The sequence below is a fragment of the Acanthaster planci genome, linkage group LG11 (genome assembly GCF_054643075.1).
Source record: "Acanthaster planci isolate LZ-2023a linkage group LG11, COTS_SCS, whole genome shotgun sequence".
NCBI classification, from domain to species: domain Eukaryota; kingdom Metazoa; phylum Echinodermata; class Asteroidea; order Valvatida; family Acanthasteridae; genus Acanthaster; species Acanthaster planci.
The window spans coordinates 2,385,445-2,401,317 of record NC_141787.1 but is presented as its reverse complement, the minus strand read 5'-3'; the positions used below and the strand labels follow the sequence as shown (position 1 = coordinate 2,401,317).

The 15,873-nt window shown below is 43.1% G+C and overlaps 1 protein-coding gene across 3 annotated transcripts in view; it reads left to right on the top strand.

Annotated features, from left to right (window-relative positions):
* Positions 1-212: 212 nt before the first annotated feature.
* The window catches only part of LOC110975764 (rab GTPase-activating protein 1-like), a 60,647-nt gene continuing 44,986 nt past the window's right edge, over positions 213-15,873 (top strand). Inside the window, exons 1-6 of one of the 3 annotated variants that reach the window (XM_022228528.2) lie at positions 213-366; positions 1,302-1,826; positions 3,551-3,761; positions 13,457-13,637; positions 14,809-15,083; positions 15,351-15,417. In XM_022228528.2, coding sequence (XP_022084220.2) covers positions 1,412-1,826; positions 3,551-3,761; positions 13,457-13,637; positions 14,809-15,083; positions 15,351-15,417 — 1,149 coding nt within the window. In that variant the 5' untranslated portion in view covers positions 213-366; positions 1,302-1,411. Of the gene's footprint in view, positions 367-1,301; positions 1,953-3,550; positions 3,762-13,456; positions 13,638-14,808; positions 15,084-15,350; positions 15,418-15,873 lie in introns of all 3 variants that reach the window. The other 2 variants (XM_022228526.2, XM_022228527.2) reach the window with 2 other exon arrangements.

Here is a 15,873-nt window from a genome sequence, read left to right as displayed (position 1 = left end):
ATTCTTTGTCCAGAGGATTTATTTAATAACTTTACTCTCCTTCTCTGTTACTGATAATGATGATAAGATTTTTATGAATTATTATGAAGTCAGTAAGCCATTATCAATTTTGAAGTATAAATTAAAATACGGTTCCTCTCTTTTTGTGAAAGATCTAAATGGAAAATCATTATTTTGGAACTGGAACAGCCCATAAGATTTGACGCATGCGTAAAATTATTTTCATCTGGGACTCCGTTTTGTGTGTAAAAAAGGCCAGGGCCTAGACTAGAGCGAGAAGCCTTTGCAGGACATTTTCAAAAAAAATTATTTAATTGATATGAAAGTCTAGGTTCAGTGTACTAAGTTGGTAATCCAGTTAAGTGAGTGAGTATGAAATAAAATTCTTCGTATTTTACGCATAAAAGTGGATTTTTTGAGGGGTTCAATGTCCGATGACGGTCAGTAGGCATGGTCATATGCGCGACGTGATGGGGTCAGACAACTGAGCGCAGCCAGTGATTCCCCATGCATGGACATAAAGAGTGAAAGATGATAAACAGTGATTGAATAGATTTCCTCTGTAATACCATTAATTAGAATAAAATGTCTTGCCTATTTTACATTCATGTGTGCATTCGGTTCGTATTTCATGTTCATGTCTTTCAACTTTCATGTTATGAGTGATGTGACCTGTAACCGGTTTACCATGTACCATGGCATTGGCATGATGTATGGTCACTGTCGTTATCCTTTATTATTAGCGTTTGTTGAATGTTAGGCCTTTAAGAAAAGATAATTTAGTTATGATTTATGATACATGATTAATGCTTAAAAATAAAAAAGTTAGACCTTACAACTTACACAGTTTATGCACTGTGCAGTATGCTGTATCAAGGCAAGGGCTTTGTATACGTATCTGAAGATACATCAAGCTCAAGTAAACCTTTTGTGCATTCATCATAAGTACATCTAACAGCGTAGTTTAAGGAACCAACGTATAACAGACAGTGCACAGCCTCTCAAGCATCCTGGCTGAATAGTAAAAGTTTGCTTGAGTTTGACATGTTGCACAGTTTGCAAACATGACAAAGCTTGCACCTTGGAGGTTCAGTTTAATAAAAACTAAAAAGAGAAATCTGCAAAGCTGCTGGTATTATCAACTGCCGTCATTTTGTCGCAGTTGTACGATGGCTGGTTAATACCAGTTTTCTGCAAGTAATTTGTGCAACAGCATTTTGTACATACTGAGTTTTGGCCATCAGTCTTGAAAGATGTTGCAATAAAGTGCATGTTTAAATCATGTTTCTGATATTCCACAGGTGCAACATTTCCAGCAGAATGTGACCATTTTGGTGAATTGCTTAAAGTCGGATGTTAAACTGCTTAAACTGCAACCTCTCAACCCACACAAAGGATCGACTATCACACTATGGATGACAAAGTTAGTCGCAGCTCAGCTGATTCCTTGTCTGTGACGGACGAGTTTGTGGTTGTCACGCCCAACTCAGAGAAGGCGGCCGAGCCAGCCCCGGACAACGTGTCCACGGCCTCGGCTGAGAGCATGGGGCTGAAGATCGTGGGCAACGGGAACATGGAAGACCTGAAGCAGCACCTGGACGAGATGCTGAGCGGAGACCAGTCGGACAGCAACGGCGGTCACAGAGCATCCTCTGTGGGCGGCAGCGGGCAGGAGACCCCGACCAACGGCGGCCAGTTCCGGGGGCGGAGTGTGAGTGAACCCGCCCAGAGGGCCGGGATGGTCTACACAGCCAACAACCCCTCCCACCAGCTGGGTGATACTGGAGGGAGCCCCACCGGCCGGCCAATGTCCAAGGATGATTTTGGTGAGCGGATTCTCACTGGTCGTGTGGGCAGTTCACAGGTTAGGGGCCCGGGGTCGGCCGGGGAGAAAGAAGTGGACGAGGGTGGGCTTGACCCTTGGGAACCAAGGTCAGGCCCCGATCGCCCGAGTAAGTTTCCATTTTTCTTGCCTTTCGGGGAAAATTGGTTGGTGCATCTTGCCACAGAGTAACCGGGAACCCACAGCTTGCACTAAACCCTCAATCACGGTATGGTATCATTTGTTCATTAATTCAGTGGTCCGTCTTGACTCCATTCTCATTTCATCATGAATTAATTTGTCAATACTAAAAATGTACCCTCGAGTTAGCCTGTATTTGTTCCAAAGGTGTACTCACGCAGCAAACAGTTAATTTTTCTTTAATTCCTAAGCAATAACCTCAGACTAATCTTTGTGGTGGTTTTATTAACAATTTTAACTCACATAACGTGTGTTTGGACATTATGCATCACCATTCATTGATGAGTTCATTTCATTCACCAGAGCATACCCAGCGCATTCATGATAGCAGACAATGAGATAAGTACATGTACATGTTTACTAAACATGCTGCATGTTACTGACTGGTCAAGTTTACAACTGTCAAACTTCCTAAATCAAGGGGTCAGAAACTTCATGTTTCACAACCATGATAATGCGTGCAGTGCTCAATATTGTGGTGAGTTTCAGCTAAATATACTACAACACTTGGGGCTGGTTTAGTGTGAAATGGTACCATTTCGCTTCCTGTTTGCTGTGTTACTTTTGCCATGCATTGTTAAAAACTGATTACGGTGTAATCAAATGTTGGTAATTGAAGTAGGCACACTTATCTGTAGAAAACTCGACTCTGAGTTTGATACATATCCCTAAGAATCCCCAACCAGATAAACTCCAACACCAGGCTTTGTTAAAATTTTTCAGAATGAGTACTGTACCCCTAAACTGGCTTTGTTTTATGTGGGATTAGGCACACCACAAACAGAGTCCACCTGTTTATGTGCACAGTTTACTATATGGTGTTACAATTCGCAAGAACGAGGAAGGCTCTGAGTAAATCACTCTAGGGAGTTAAGGTTAAAATACCTATCGGCAGCCCTCGTCTCCCCTGGTTTTCTGAAACAACCTTGAAAACAAACGGCTCACACCAATCCAGTTATATTCCAAGCACTGCCTGAATTTTCTGCTCAAGCCTCTCAGCAGATTGCCTGGTAATGTCTCACAAATAGTATGCATTTGAACATTTTTCCTGTCGACACAACTGCGCAAATTACCAAGCAAACCAGGCATAAATCACCACAGGAAAATAAAATCTTGTCTGTAAATTATGCATCGTTTTCAGCGGTTCCCTCTGTTATTTTTGAGATTGAAATGGATCACTGTCAGTTGCAGAGTGCTATTTCAACCTTTCATAAGGGGTCAACTTAATTCATTTTCATGCACACAATTTAAATACAGTTATGCACTTTATTCGTATTCTATGTATATTTTAGATTTAAACCCGTGGGAATGGTACAAGTAGAATCACAAGGCTCAGTGGAAATTAGTACAATGGAATCTGAGAAATCAGACTCCAAGGCTTTGTTTAAACTAAGTGGCTGCAGCTGTGGGTAACGTACACATCTATGGGAAAATGACTGTACATGTAGCCGCTAGCCATACCAACAACTTCCTGGATCTGGCCTTATCCTGGTACACGTATTTTAACCGATTTTGTACCCTCCGCAGACCGACTGAGTCCTTCGCACGTGGGCGTGGTCCCCATGGACAAGATCTGCACCCTCTTCTCCCGCATCATCTACCTGGGCGCGGCCACCGTCAACGCCCCCAAGAGTGAGATGGAGGCCACCAAGAACATGTCCATCCTCAAGCAGCAGCAGTCCCGCAACGCAATCGAGATTGTGCTGTCGGTTCCACGGACCTCCGAAGGATCAGTCAGGTAAGTTTTCCTTACTTACAGACTAATCCAATGAGATGCCATAACTACAGTGGCACCGCACTCGCGCACAAATTCTTCAGCTTAGCATACGCGTGCATTTGGCAAATCACGACACCCTATTGATCGAAGAGACCTGTCACGTACCCGTACCGCCTTTGGCACGAGCATGTAGCCACCTCAGTGTCAGCGTCCAATTTGGTTGTCGAATGACGCTATAAGAGGTTTTTGAAAAATATCAATTTTACTCATTATTAAAATCTTACATCCAGAAATGTAATTTATTAGGGGCAAAATTCAACCCATAAAGAGTGGAAATGGCAAGGCAGAAGAGGAATGAAATTCCTATAGCCAAAAGGTTCAGCCTGCCAGTCGGGGAAAAATAAAGATGGACACAAAGAATCAATTAACTAAGAAATAAGTATTGCAAAATGCATGGAGCCAGTGAGATCACACAAAGATACAGCGATACAGCGATAAAAACGCTGAGAAATCGCTGCGATCACAAATGGTCACCAGATAAGGAAGGCTTCCCATCTCCTAGCATCGGTTGTATGTGTCGCGCCAAAGGAGGACAAAAGCTCTCTCTCTGAGCTACAGTTAACGTTAGGCTAACTACAGAAGTCAGGAAATTGAGTTGTTTGTAGTGCCGGTAAGATGGGGTCTAATGGGAATAGTAGTGGGCGCTTATGCGGTCCATCTGCAAGAGAAAAGTGTGGACATGTGGCATCACCGCATTGGTTTCACACTGAGTGTTAAGCCAAGAGCATGGATGGCACTCAGCAGCATGACACATTTGTCACTGAATTTGCATGCATTTGTATATGAACAGTTACAGTAAGGCTAAAAAATAATGCAGCGTCTTTTGTGTTTATGTGCTTTTTATTTTTTTATTTGTTTTTTAATTGTTTTTTATTCCTCCAGTGTCTTTTTTTGCGCATATGCACAAGACATGTACCAGTACATGTACTTGTGTCTCGCCAGTGACTTTTTTCTTCCAGCCAAAAACAGATGGACACTTCAGAACTCCTCATCTCAAATCATATTGAGTTTTGGAAGTAAACCTCAGAGTGCAGAGTTTGAATTTGATGTCTGTGGGTCAATTTAATGATCAAGTGGGTTTTATTTCCAACTGCTGTTATTCTGCTGAATAATGCTGGGAACCCCCTCCCCCAATTTAACGGTACAAAGGTAACGTTGTTGTAACACCCATGCACGTCTGTCCAGTGTTGGTGTTATTTGTTCATCCCGTGTGAGAGTACGTTAACACAGCCATCATTCTTCAACTCTTCCAATGTGATGAAGAGACCACCAATTGCAGTATGGTGTTTGAGTGCATGTGTCGGTAGAAAGTACATGTACCTGTGGCAGTCCTGTGAAATAATTTCTGTCCAGTAAATTGTCACAGCTGACGAAGCAGTAGTCCAGTGTTTTTTGTTTTTTCCCAACAAATTTTAAAAGTATATCATCTACAAATGTAAGAGTTTCAGACCTTGAGAAATAATGAGGTGACAGATAATGCAAATTACACCTTGCTCATACCCGACAACAAAAAATACATGAGTCATAGACAGTAATGATAGAACCGTTGAGCAAGGAAACAGACGTGGATTGTGTAAGAGCTTGGTGCCTGATGTACAGTGTTTACCCCATCAAGTGACAACATCTGGCATTGCAGGCACCCTGCCGATGCCTGTGTTGCATCCATCTGACCTGCAGTGGCCTTCTTTCCCTCTTACATGGGCACGATTACTCAAATCATATGACAGGGATGAAACTTGAGCATTGTACATGGATGAGTCATCAGTGTGAAAGACTGCAGCATTGTTTCTGTTGTACATGTCCACACATGTGTACATGTACTGGTGTACATGTACACACAGAGTTCAATTATGACTGAAATCTAATGTACCTTTGGAGCAAAGTATTTGTTCACTCGTGTAATTTTGAGAGCCAACCATGATTTTGGCCTTGCGTCATCACCCTCTGGTTTGTACTTAATTCACAGAGAAAATGAAAGTGTGCAAAATGGTGGACATGTACTAACCATGTACATGTACATTACAATGTACACGTACATATAGGCCTACACGAATGTGCTCAAACAAGTCTTTATTACAAGTCCTATTGCATGAGCTCTGCACAGGCCCAAGCAGAGAGCTTAATATCCTGTGATTTAAAACTTGAAATGTGCAAATGAGGGCTTGTTCTAATTTTCGCTTGAACTTTTGAGCTTGACCCAGTGACATTGTGAGGATATATTAATTATTGCCGCATCATGCACAGTGGCAGTCACAACAATGTCAAACATCTTGAGGGCATTTCAAAGAACATCTTCAGAGCGAGAGGTTACTAAAATTATGAAAAATAGGCCTAATTGTGAAAAAGAAAGTGGCTTGATGATGGTCGTGGAAATATTCAGCATTGTGTGCCTGGACACGCACAACGTACATGTAGATGTACATGTTTGATAGTTATAGATGCCGATATTAAAGGCAGTTGTACAGTACCGTAGGCCTCATGTCAGTATGTAAAGCCAGTTAGGGTTACATTTACATGTATTTAGCATGACAGGTGGTCTGAAAGTGGCATGCGCCAATCTGTTGTTAAGTAGCCTGTCAAGTGTTTGAGCAATTGAAGAATGTTATTTTTTCTTGGAATATGAATGTGATGAATTGAAGAATTCCAAATAAATATATGTACATGTGTACGGGTTTTTGTTTAAAATTTTAAGCTGTGTGTTATAAGTGTATATTTGTTGGTCATGTGCACTTTGCTTGGAACATTTGAAAGTATATCCCAGGTACATGTATACCACACTGTGCACATGCTTATTTCATAGGATTTATTGTGCAGTAAGATTCATTTTATTGCGTACAATTTATTGCGTCATGGCCGTGTGAACTGTAGCACTGTAGACACGTACCCATCATTTCATTAGAATCGTGTCGTAAACCAGCCTTATATATTTGGCAGGACTGTTTGGAGCAGCCCAACACTTTCTTTAATTTCCTCCTGTGTCAGCATTGTATCACGACGTAGACGTTATTATTCCCCGTTAACAGCTATTGGCACGACACGCTTCTTGCGCCGTAATGAAAAATCTCCGGCTGATTTACATGCGGTCGTCAATCGGCGGCTGCTCCCATCCCCGGCCATTCACGAACTGATGGCCGACTAGGGGGGCATGATTCACGCCGCCGGGAGAAAAAAATTGCCTCACGGTAAATCTTTACTCGACGCTGTGACGTCATCCTAAGGGGAGAAGGGGGTTGACTAGGATGACGGATTCAGCACGTGACCTTTTAGCCTCAGTAGAAGCCTCGTTGGATCAACTGAAGTCCCCTTCCCTGTTCGTCTCTCCCCGAGGCTTTTTATGTCAATGCTCGACTTGGCTACAATATCCACTGCCGTCTGGAGTGGAAGTAATGCATGATGGAATAGGAAATAGTACCAACTGGAGAAGTCTTGTCGATGCTTGGTGACTGCATGAGATTTCCCAAGAAATTCTCCAATTTGGGCTTTTGAGGATGCTAGTGGTATCTGGATGCAACGTCTGGTATTTGAATTTCTCTCTTTCTCCCTGAAAAGAAACATACATTTACATGTACGGTATAAACATAAATGTACAGTACATGTGCATATAGTATGCTGTATGCAGTGCGTCCAGGAGTGCTTGCAATTATGAGGATGCATGTGAAATCTTGCATGTGTGGGCTGGTAATGGTATGCAGAGTGGCATGTGGGAAGAGTTGTGTAGAAAATGTAAGGAAAACTCAGACGGGTCATGTGTCTGATTTGAAACAGAGAAACGGTATAGTACATCTTACATCTACATGTATGTATCTAATCATGGAGCAGCATGGCGGGTGGCATTTGAGTGTGCCTGGACATTGTGGAATTTGTGCTTTTGAGTTTGCCTTAACTGGAAAACACATACCTGCCAACCTGTCGTACTCCTTCCTGAGGTCAGGCATCACGGCATAATGGATGAGAAGTTTAAATGAACTGAGGGCTCTTTGAAATACCTTTAAATCTATTGTGTGGTAATGCCTGACCTCAGGAAGGAGTGCAATAGGTTGGCCGGTCTGAAAACAAGGTGTTGAAGGTCTTAAAGTTGGGTACATTTTCGGACAGTTTGGGCTCAGTGTAGAATACCCTGGCTCTGAGCCGTTTATAGAAAGAGTTGCGACATGAGTATCTCAATTGTTGGAACCAAAATGGTGGATTATGTACATGTGTCAGTGCGCGGGGACAGTTACCGATAGTATACAATAGCTGCATGCTGTACTTCAGACATAATGAACAGCCATTTTGGTGCCATTGCCTGAAGTTGGTGCTACTCTTTCTACATGTGTACATGTACATTTCTGCCCTTGCTATAATTATACATATAAGTGGACAGTTTCAGACGGTGGTGAAGCCATGAAGCTTTGTAACGTTGTGGTTGCAGGGTTCCCGCGGCCTGGAAAAGTCATGCCTGGAATTTTGTAAAAATGACTAACGTCATGGAAAAGTCTTGGAATTTTTCAAACACTGTGTGTGATTTCTTATTCTCAGAAATAAGTGCATAAAATGTGTGATTGTATGCGCAACATAAAAGGCGGAAGAGTCTAAGAAATTGCGTTATTGGGCCATGGAATTTCATAATTTGGTCATGGAAGAGTCATGGAGTTTAATTGTCCTTTAGGTGCAGGAACCCTGTGGTTGAAATGTGCATATTATGCCTGCTTACTTTCTGATGTTTGACTCTCTTAGAAACTTTCTCAAATGTAAAAAATCTATTATCAGTTCATTATGAGGGTAGGGGGGTCTAAAATACACTGCATGTATACATGTACATGCATAAAGCTTGAAAAATTGGAGGGCCTGGTATTTCACTGATACATGTAGTAGAATCTTAATTCTTCAAGGATCAAAATATCTGCTCTGCTAAGTTTTGAGCTCTGTGCAGTTATTGTTTCAAGTCTCTCCAGCCAGTAACCAGTTTGCAGGAGATTTTCTTTTGTAATGCCCCACTGTAGTTTGTTTTGATTGATCAACTAAAACTGAACCAGAAGCAACATGAATGTGCTGGCAGAGCGTTGGCAAGTAAGGTAGAGTACTGTACTGGCAAGGGATTCTGTAATTCAATTATATTGCTGTAGGTCACACTTAGCAGACGATCGGCAGTGCGGCGCCAATCTCTGCAAAGAAAAAAAAATTCAAGGAAAAACATCTGGGGTGATGGAGCATGAGACTTTTTATAAGGAGTAGCTTGTTTGGTTAAATTTGATGTTAGAATTGAGCCGTGGACAATGTCCGAACACTGACAAAGCTTATCTTCTCTCATTTTATGATATTGGATTGGATTGTATCGGAGAAGAAAATGAACGATTACCCCAAAAGATTGACTTTAGAGTTGCTTGTTTTCATGTCGCAAAGACATGCACCGTACATTACAAAAGTTACCACAGCGTACCGCAAACACGGGATATGTTGGCAAGCATCCATTCTGGACAACGTTGCCCTCCAGCCAACATCTGTCCAGTGACTTTCTTTGAACAGTTCGGAGTTGCCTGCCTACCCGGTACACAAAGCCAAATTGCCTTGCTGTGACCATTGATATTTTGTAACCTGATGTACCGGCGCTTCAACTGTCGGTGACGTGTCTGCATGTACAAGTCGTCCGCTTTCGTCTGTTGATTGAATTTGACTGAAACCAATCCGAATTATGATCCGGCTGTTGTCCTAGGGAATCTGAATGGAATCTATGACTGTCTGTGACTGTTTGTGACTGCTACGGTATGACTGTAGGAGGATTACATTACATGTAGTAGCAAAAAAACACAGGTAGCCAGGTGAAAATCCTGTGCTATGTACTGTCTGTGACTGGTTCCCACCATTTTTTTTTAATCCCTGCGATAAACGTACCCTGTGTGTGTGCAGAATATAACAGGTGCTGAAAATAACAGGCAGTGTTTTGTGTTTTTGCCACTGCACACTCAGTCAGCGTCCAAATCAACTGGCTATGGCTAGGAGTTGCATGTGTCTATGGGAAGTGGCTGCAACCATAAGCTAGTGGCTGCCATAGGTGTGCATGTTATTGTCAGCCATAGCCGTGACTTCTGGATTCTGCCATTGCTCATACCTACACGTAGCCTGCTGCCTGTACCAATCAAGTCATTTGCACATAGTTGGGTTTGACGAGTGCTGACAGCATATGCTATGCACACAACGGAAATTAAATGGCCGGTGAAATACAGTTCATTTGGTTTCAGTGGCAGTCAGCTTGTATGAGCACGGTCGACTCTCATTAATGCAAGGTTGCTGAGACAACATACATTGCCGATACTTTCTTACCAGAGCCCTTCTTACAAAAAGACTGAAAAAACACCCCAAGAAAAACAAACAAATCCTGAAAATAGAGATTCCAAATTTGCTGTTTCATGGCATACATGTACGTGTACATGTGATGGTATTTGATAATGAGTGTTCTTTGGTCTTCATGTGTACAGATGACAAACCCTAACCCCCAAGGGTGTATGTAATATATTGAAATCAGATGATTTAGGACTGTTAGGGTTAACGTTAAAGTCAAATGTACCAAACTGACGAGTACCGGTATTTACACGTATGCAGATAGTAGCCAGTCAGAATACGGTGTACACCAACTACACAAGTTTTTGTGTCGTAGAACCTAAACCAGGCTTTTTGAAGAGGATCCCCCGTAAAGTGTTCGTCTTTACCCTAAAGTTTTGATGTTGTCAGGGCTCACCCTCGTTACTAAAAACTGACAGAAATCAGTAAGAATGATGTGCTGGACCGTGGCCGGCACTGCGTCGAAGGGACAAATTTTTACTTTGTGGGTTAACCAGTGCCCTAACCTAGACCACTCTGAAAACAGTGTATATCCTTAGCTTGGATACAACAATTGCACAGAGTTACATGAACTGAGCTCAAAAAATTGGCTCAGCGCAGAAAGCACAGTATTTTTTGCTTAGCAAAAATTGGTTACCAGTTTATATACATGTACATGTAAAGTCATCTATACATGTACATGCATTAGTGATGGTTGGTGCACTGCACAATTTTGCTGAATTCATAACTTGCTTGACAAGAATTTCTGCTCAGTGAAAGTGCAGTGAACCTCTGACAGACTGTACATGTACCTGTAACATCATTGCGGTAGAAGGTGTGCTGCGTTATCTACATGTACATGTATACATTTAGATGTACATATACATGTGTACATGTACATATGTACATGTGTATATGGATAAATGGACATGTATACATACATGTACGTACTTGTTCAGTACATGTTGATGTACATGTACATATGTATGCATGTAGTGATTCAAATGGTCAGCATCGTTTAAGTTGACTTCAATGCCAGTTTTGCCCTACATGTACACCCGTACATGTCTACCTTTGCTCAGAGGTGCTCTCCCTAATTGTTTTCTCTAAGTGCAAACATGACAAGGAGTGCCATTTACAAGTCCATGGCACAGTGGTGGAAGAATCGGCATGCTTCCTAGTCAAATTGCCCCGGGTAGTCGAGTCACGGCTAAATCACTCGGCTGTGGCTGGCCTTGACGTTCGAGCCTATGGAAAGCCACTGACCAGCGGCTGTAGTCATTTCCCACTAGACGCATGTGTTCCCTGCTGCCACAGCCACAATTTGGACATACATTGTACTTGTAGCTATGCGCAAAGCACCGTGCAGAATGTGCAGAGAAGAACCAGTCACCAGGATATTGTTGTTATAAATCATGTCAGTATAAATGAGTACGTGGGTTTCACTCCTCCAACCCACACAATGATTGACCTCCCATTTGTGAAAATGAGGCTGTTCTTATACCAGTACAGGCATCAGGGAAACTATGTTAGATATTATTGGACATGTCAGATGAAGGGGCAGTGGATGGTTTAGAAACCAGGATGCAGGCTCGGTTTTTATGGGGTATACATCTTGTTTATTGGGCTGAACCTTAGGAGATTTTTGTATACTCGATTTTGGTTTCACAAGTAATATTTTACGGAAATGTCGCCGTGGATACTTGCAGATGAACACACATCCTGGCGCCATAGGTGTTGGGACAGCAGACAGTACATGTAATGTTATGTCTTGCATACAAATGTACATGTATATACGGGGAGGGATTTGTTATGAGGACAGAGTTTGTCCCGATAAGTCGGTCCTGAATTTCTTTATTTCAGAAATTGACCCCTATGTTAATTTGTGTATGGATATACATGTACACTGGACAGCAAAGGAAACTGTAACATTCTGTTACATTCTGTGACTTTTGATTCAGTAATCAAGTTGCTGGCATGTCAATTTCTTCTTTGTTATAAAGATAATCATTTGCTTTTGGGCATGTGATTAGTAAGGGGTATTGCAGCATACCTATGTACAGAAATTGTTTATTTCTATGAAGTGAATTTTTATGTGTGGCCTCCAACAGAAGTGGCAAGTTTCTTTTGCTGTCCAGTGTAATTAGAAATGCTGGCTGCATGTGTACATGCACAGTGCAGTTTGCTTAATGATAGGATTGTTGCCATCTGGGAATATGGCAGATTGACCGTCTACATTGTGATAATGCAGAAACATATGATAAACATAGGGCATTTTATCAGTGGTGGTATCAAAGAGACATGAAACACAGTGAGGGTTAAATGTCACATGTCACCCTGCAGTGGTCCATTGCTTGCAGACTGCACGAACTTGAGCGGCTTCGTGGCAGATGAGATGCACACTTCTTCGACCTGTAATCAGCCTTGGTCATTGATTTTTTTCCCCTCTGTCTTGGCGTTCAGTGCCATCGTTCATATGGACATATGGCGATGCAGTGCACGTATCAGTGTGGGAAAGATGTGGTGCTCTTTGCAGCTGTCGAGAAGTTACATTATTTCTCAGGGCTGCTTTTAGCGTTGCATATTTGTTATTTTGTTTAAATTTTCAAGGAGGAATTCAAGTTACTCAAAGTGGTCGAGTCAGGATACTCAACTTGTCAGTTTCCAGTTGTCCTTTTATTGGATGAATTGGATGATTCTTGATACGAAAACCCATAAAGTATGTTAATTGTGTAAGATTACAATGTGCGTGAAGTCTATGGTGAAATGCCGAAATTGACTTTCATTTATGTAAAATCTGTACTTTGTTTCCAAAGTGCATCGCATATAAGGATGAAATTTCACTCTCAAATTAACCCTGGTATTTACTGGAGGTCATTTCTACAAATGCGTCTCCATAGCTACATGTAGTATGAAGCACAAAAGCCTACACTTGCATTTAGCTTATTACAAAAGTTTTAAGAACAGAAAACGCTTCTGTATCAAACACGATTCATCAAATTTTCTATTTAACAATTTCATATCCAAATGTGACTAGATCTGTCAAAATGGTTCTTACAATGTTTTTGCTTACATGTTTGTGCACTTGTTTTCTCAGCATCACAGAGAACACTATCCCATGTTTTGATAGATCACTTTTTTGGCATCGGAATAAATGTAAGAAAAAGGCGACAGTATGTATTTCAGTTGTGCAAGATTTTGAAAGTAGTCTGTTACTGCTTCCAAAGCCAGAAGTACACGTGTCTCTGGTTACTTTTGACTAATTTTCTAAAGTTGGGTCATAAAATCGCATCATGTTTGTAATATGTTCATGTGTTTGGCACTGTCTTAAACACCCTGACTGCTGATTGGCTTCTCAGATTGCTGGAGACTGATGGGAAGTCGGAGATCTCAGCCTATCGCATCACCCGGATCCTCTTCTGTTGCCGTGGGAGAGAGGGCACCAACATCAGTGACTGCTTCGCCTTCACCTGCGGCCATGGCAACCGAGACAGCCAGCTCTTCCAGTGCCACATCTTCAGATGCGAGGTCCCCGAAGCTGTAAGTGTGTGGGGGGGAGGGTGGGAGAGAGAGAATGGAGAAGGGCACTGGGGGATCTAGGGGCCAATGGGGGATCTAGGGGCCAATGGGGGATCTAGGGGCCAATGGGGGATCTAGGGGCCAATGGGGGATCTAGGGGCCAATGGGGGATCAAGGGGCCAATGGGGGATCTAGGGGCCAATGGGGGATCTAGGGGCCACTGGGGGATCTAGGGGCCAATGGGGGATCTAGGGGCCGATGGGGGATCTAGGGGCCGATGGGGGATCTAGGGGCCGATGGGGGATCTAGGGGCCGATGGGGGATCTAGGGGCCCATGGGGGATCTAGGGGCCCATGGGGGATCTAGGGGCCCATGGGGGATCTAGGGGCCGATGGGGGATCTAGGGGCCAATGGGGGACATACCCCCCACCCCACCCACCCCCAACAGAACAGAAACTTTTTCAAGTTATGAAAGACAGATTTTTTTCTATGGTCTGGCATTTCTTTTCCTTCCAAAAGCATGCAAAAAGCCCCAAAATGTATCCTCACCCCTCAGAGAAATATTTCCGAATTTGCCCCCTCCCAAAGTCGGTTCTGGATCCGCCCCTGGGTAGCAGAAGGTCGAGCAGGAGGGACATTCTCAAGCTACAGTTTGAAATGGATTCATCCAGTTCAAAGTACTGCACACAGAAAGGATTACCAGTCCTGATGCGACCATTATGACTTGTCCTACTGATACCACCACACAGTTTTGCACAGCTACTGAGTAGCTCATTAATTGGCAGTGACGTTGGCACCACATTATACCCCACACTGCACCGAGATCGAAATGATGCATTTTGATGGATTGCTGGAGTCAACTTCAGCCTTCCAAAATGCCCAAAATAGCAACACGTGGTGTTGGAAGGTGACTTCAACTGATGCTCAGTATTGCAGGTTCAGATGTGTGTGTGCATAATGTCCATTTTTTTTTCTAAGCACAGAGAAAGTGCCAGTGGGTCACTGCACCTTGTTAGAATTTGGAGGATTCAGGAAGGTACTTTCACTTAACACTTTTCCTGATCAGCTCAATGTGGGATTGAGGAAAATTGGTGTTGATTGATACACTTTTTAACTGTTTGAATGATGTTCAGTTTACGAGTCATAACTGCGCAAAATGAATGCACTAATACTGTCTGAATGGATTCTTCAGGTCCAGCGAATCCTAACTTGCTTCGGCCAAGCCTTCCACCGCGTGCCGCGCAGCCCAGGCCTGGTGGACGGTGCCCCCGGTGCCCCCACCTCGCCCCGCGAGACCCTGATGAGTTTCACCATCCCCGTGCTGGTGGACATCCGGGAGGACGACGGGCGGGGCAACTTTGGGGCGGTGCCACGGGACAAGCGCTGCTTCAAGCTGCGGCAGGGCGTCAAGAAGGAGGTGGTGGTGACCGTGCAGCAGAGCCACCACCGGGTCCTCAACATAGAGAGGTGGGTTGGTGGGGAAATGGAGTACTTGCCAGAGGGAGGTAGAGTACTTACCTGTGGGAGGTAGAGTACTTGCCGGAGGGAGGTAGAGTACTTGCCAGAGGAAGGTAGAGTACTTGCCAGTGGAAAGTCCAGCACTTTTCCATGGGAGGTGAAGTACTTGCATATGGGAGGTCTAGTACATATAGGAGGTCTAGTAGGAGTGTAACAAACGAATTACAGTCCGCAGTCTTAAACCGGTGCCTTGTTTGTCCCTCTCTCATTTTGTAGATGTTTTGGTCTTCTCATCAGTCCAGGGAGAGAGGTACCAGACAGGGAGATGCACCTCCTGGATGTGGTAAGTCTGAATGACCTTTGACATCCCGGTTATAGTTTCCCTTGTGAGCCTTGTCTCCCTGCACAAAACTTTTCATTGATAGTTCTCATCATGTGACTTACAACATGATAGACATTAGGCGGTGTTCTGCAGTTTGTTGGTTGATTTACAATATGTTGATTTGCAACTGACTTTAAGGATGACTGGGATTATCTTGACATTGACTTGGCTCTGACTTGTGACTCATCTATGACTGACATACAATTGACTCTTGAGTGGCTTGGGATTGACTTTTGACTGGCTTGTGACTGACTTGCTATTGACCGGTGACTAGCTTGTGATTGACTGTAACTGATTGTGGCCTATTTGTGACTGGCTTATGATTGACTTGTGACTGGCTTGTGATTGACTTGTTACTGACTTGTGACTGTTTGTGACTGACTTGTTATTGACTTGTGACTGATTTGTGACTGACAT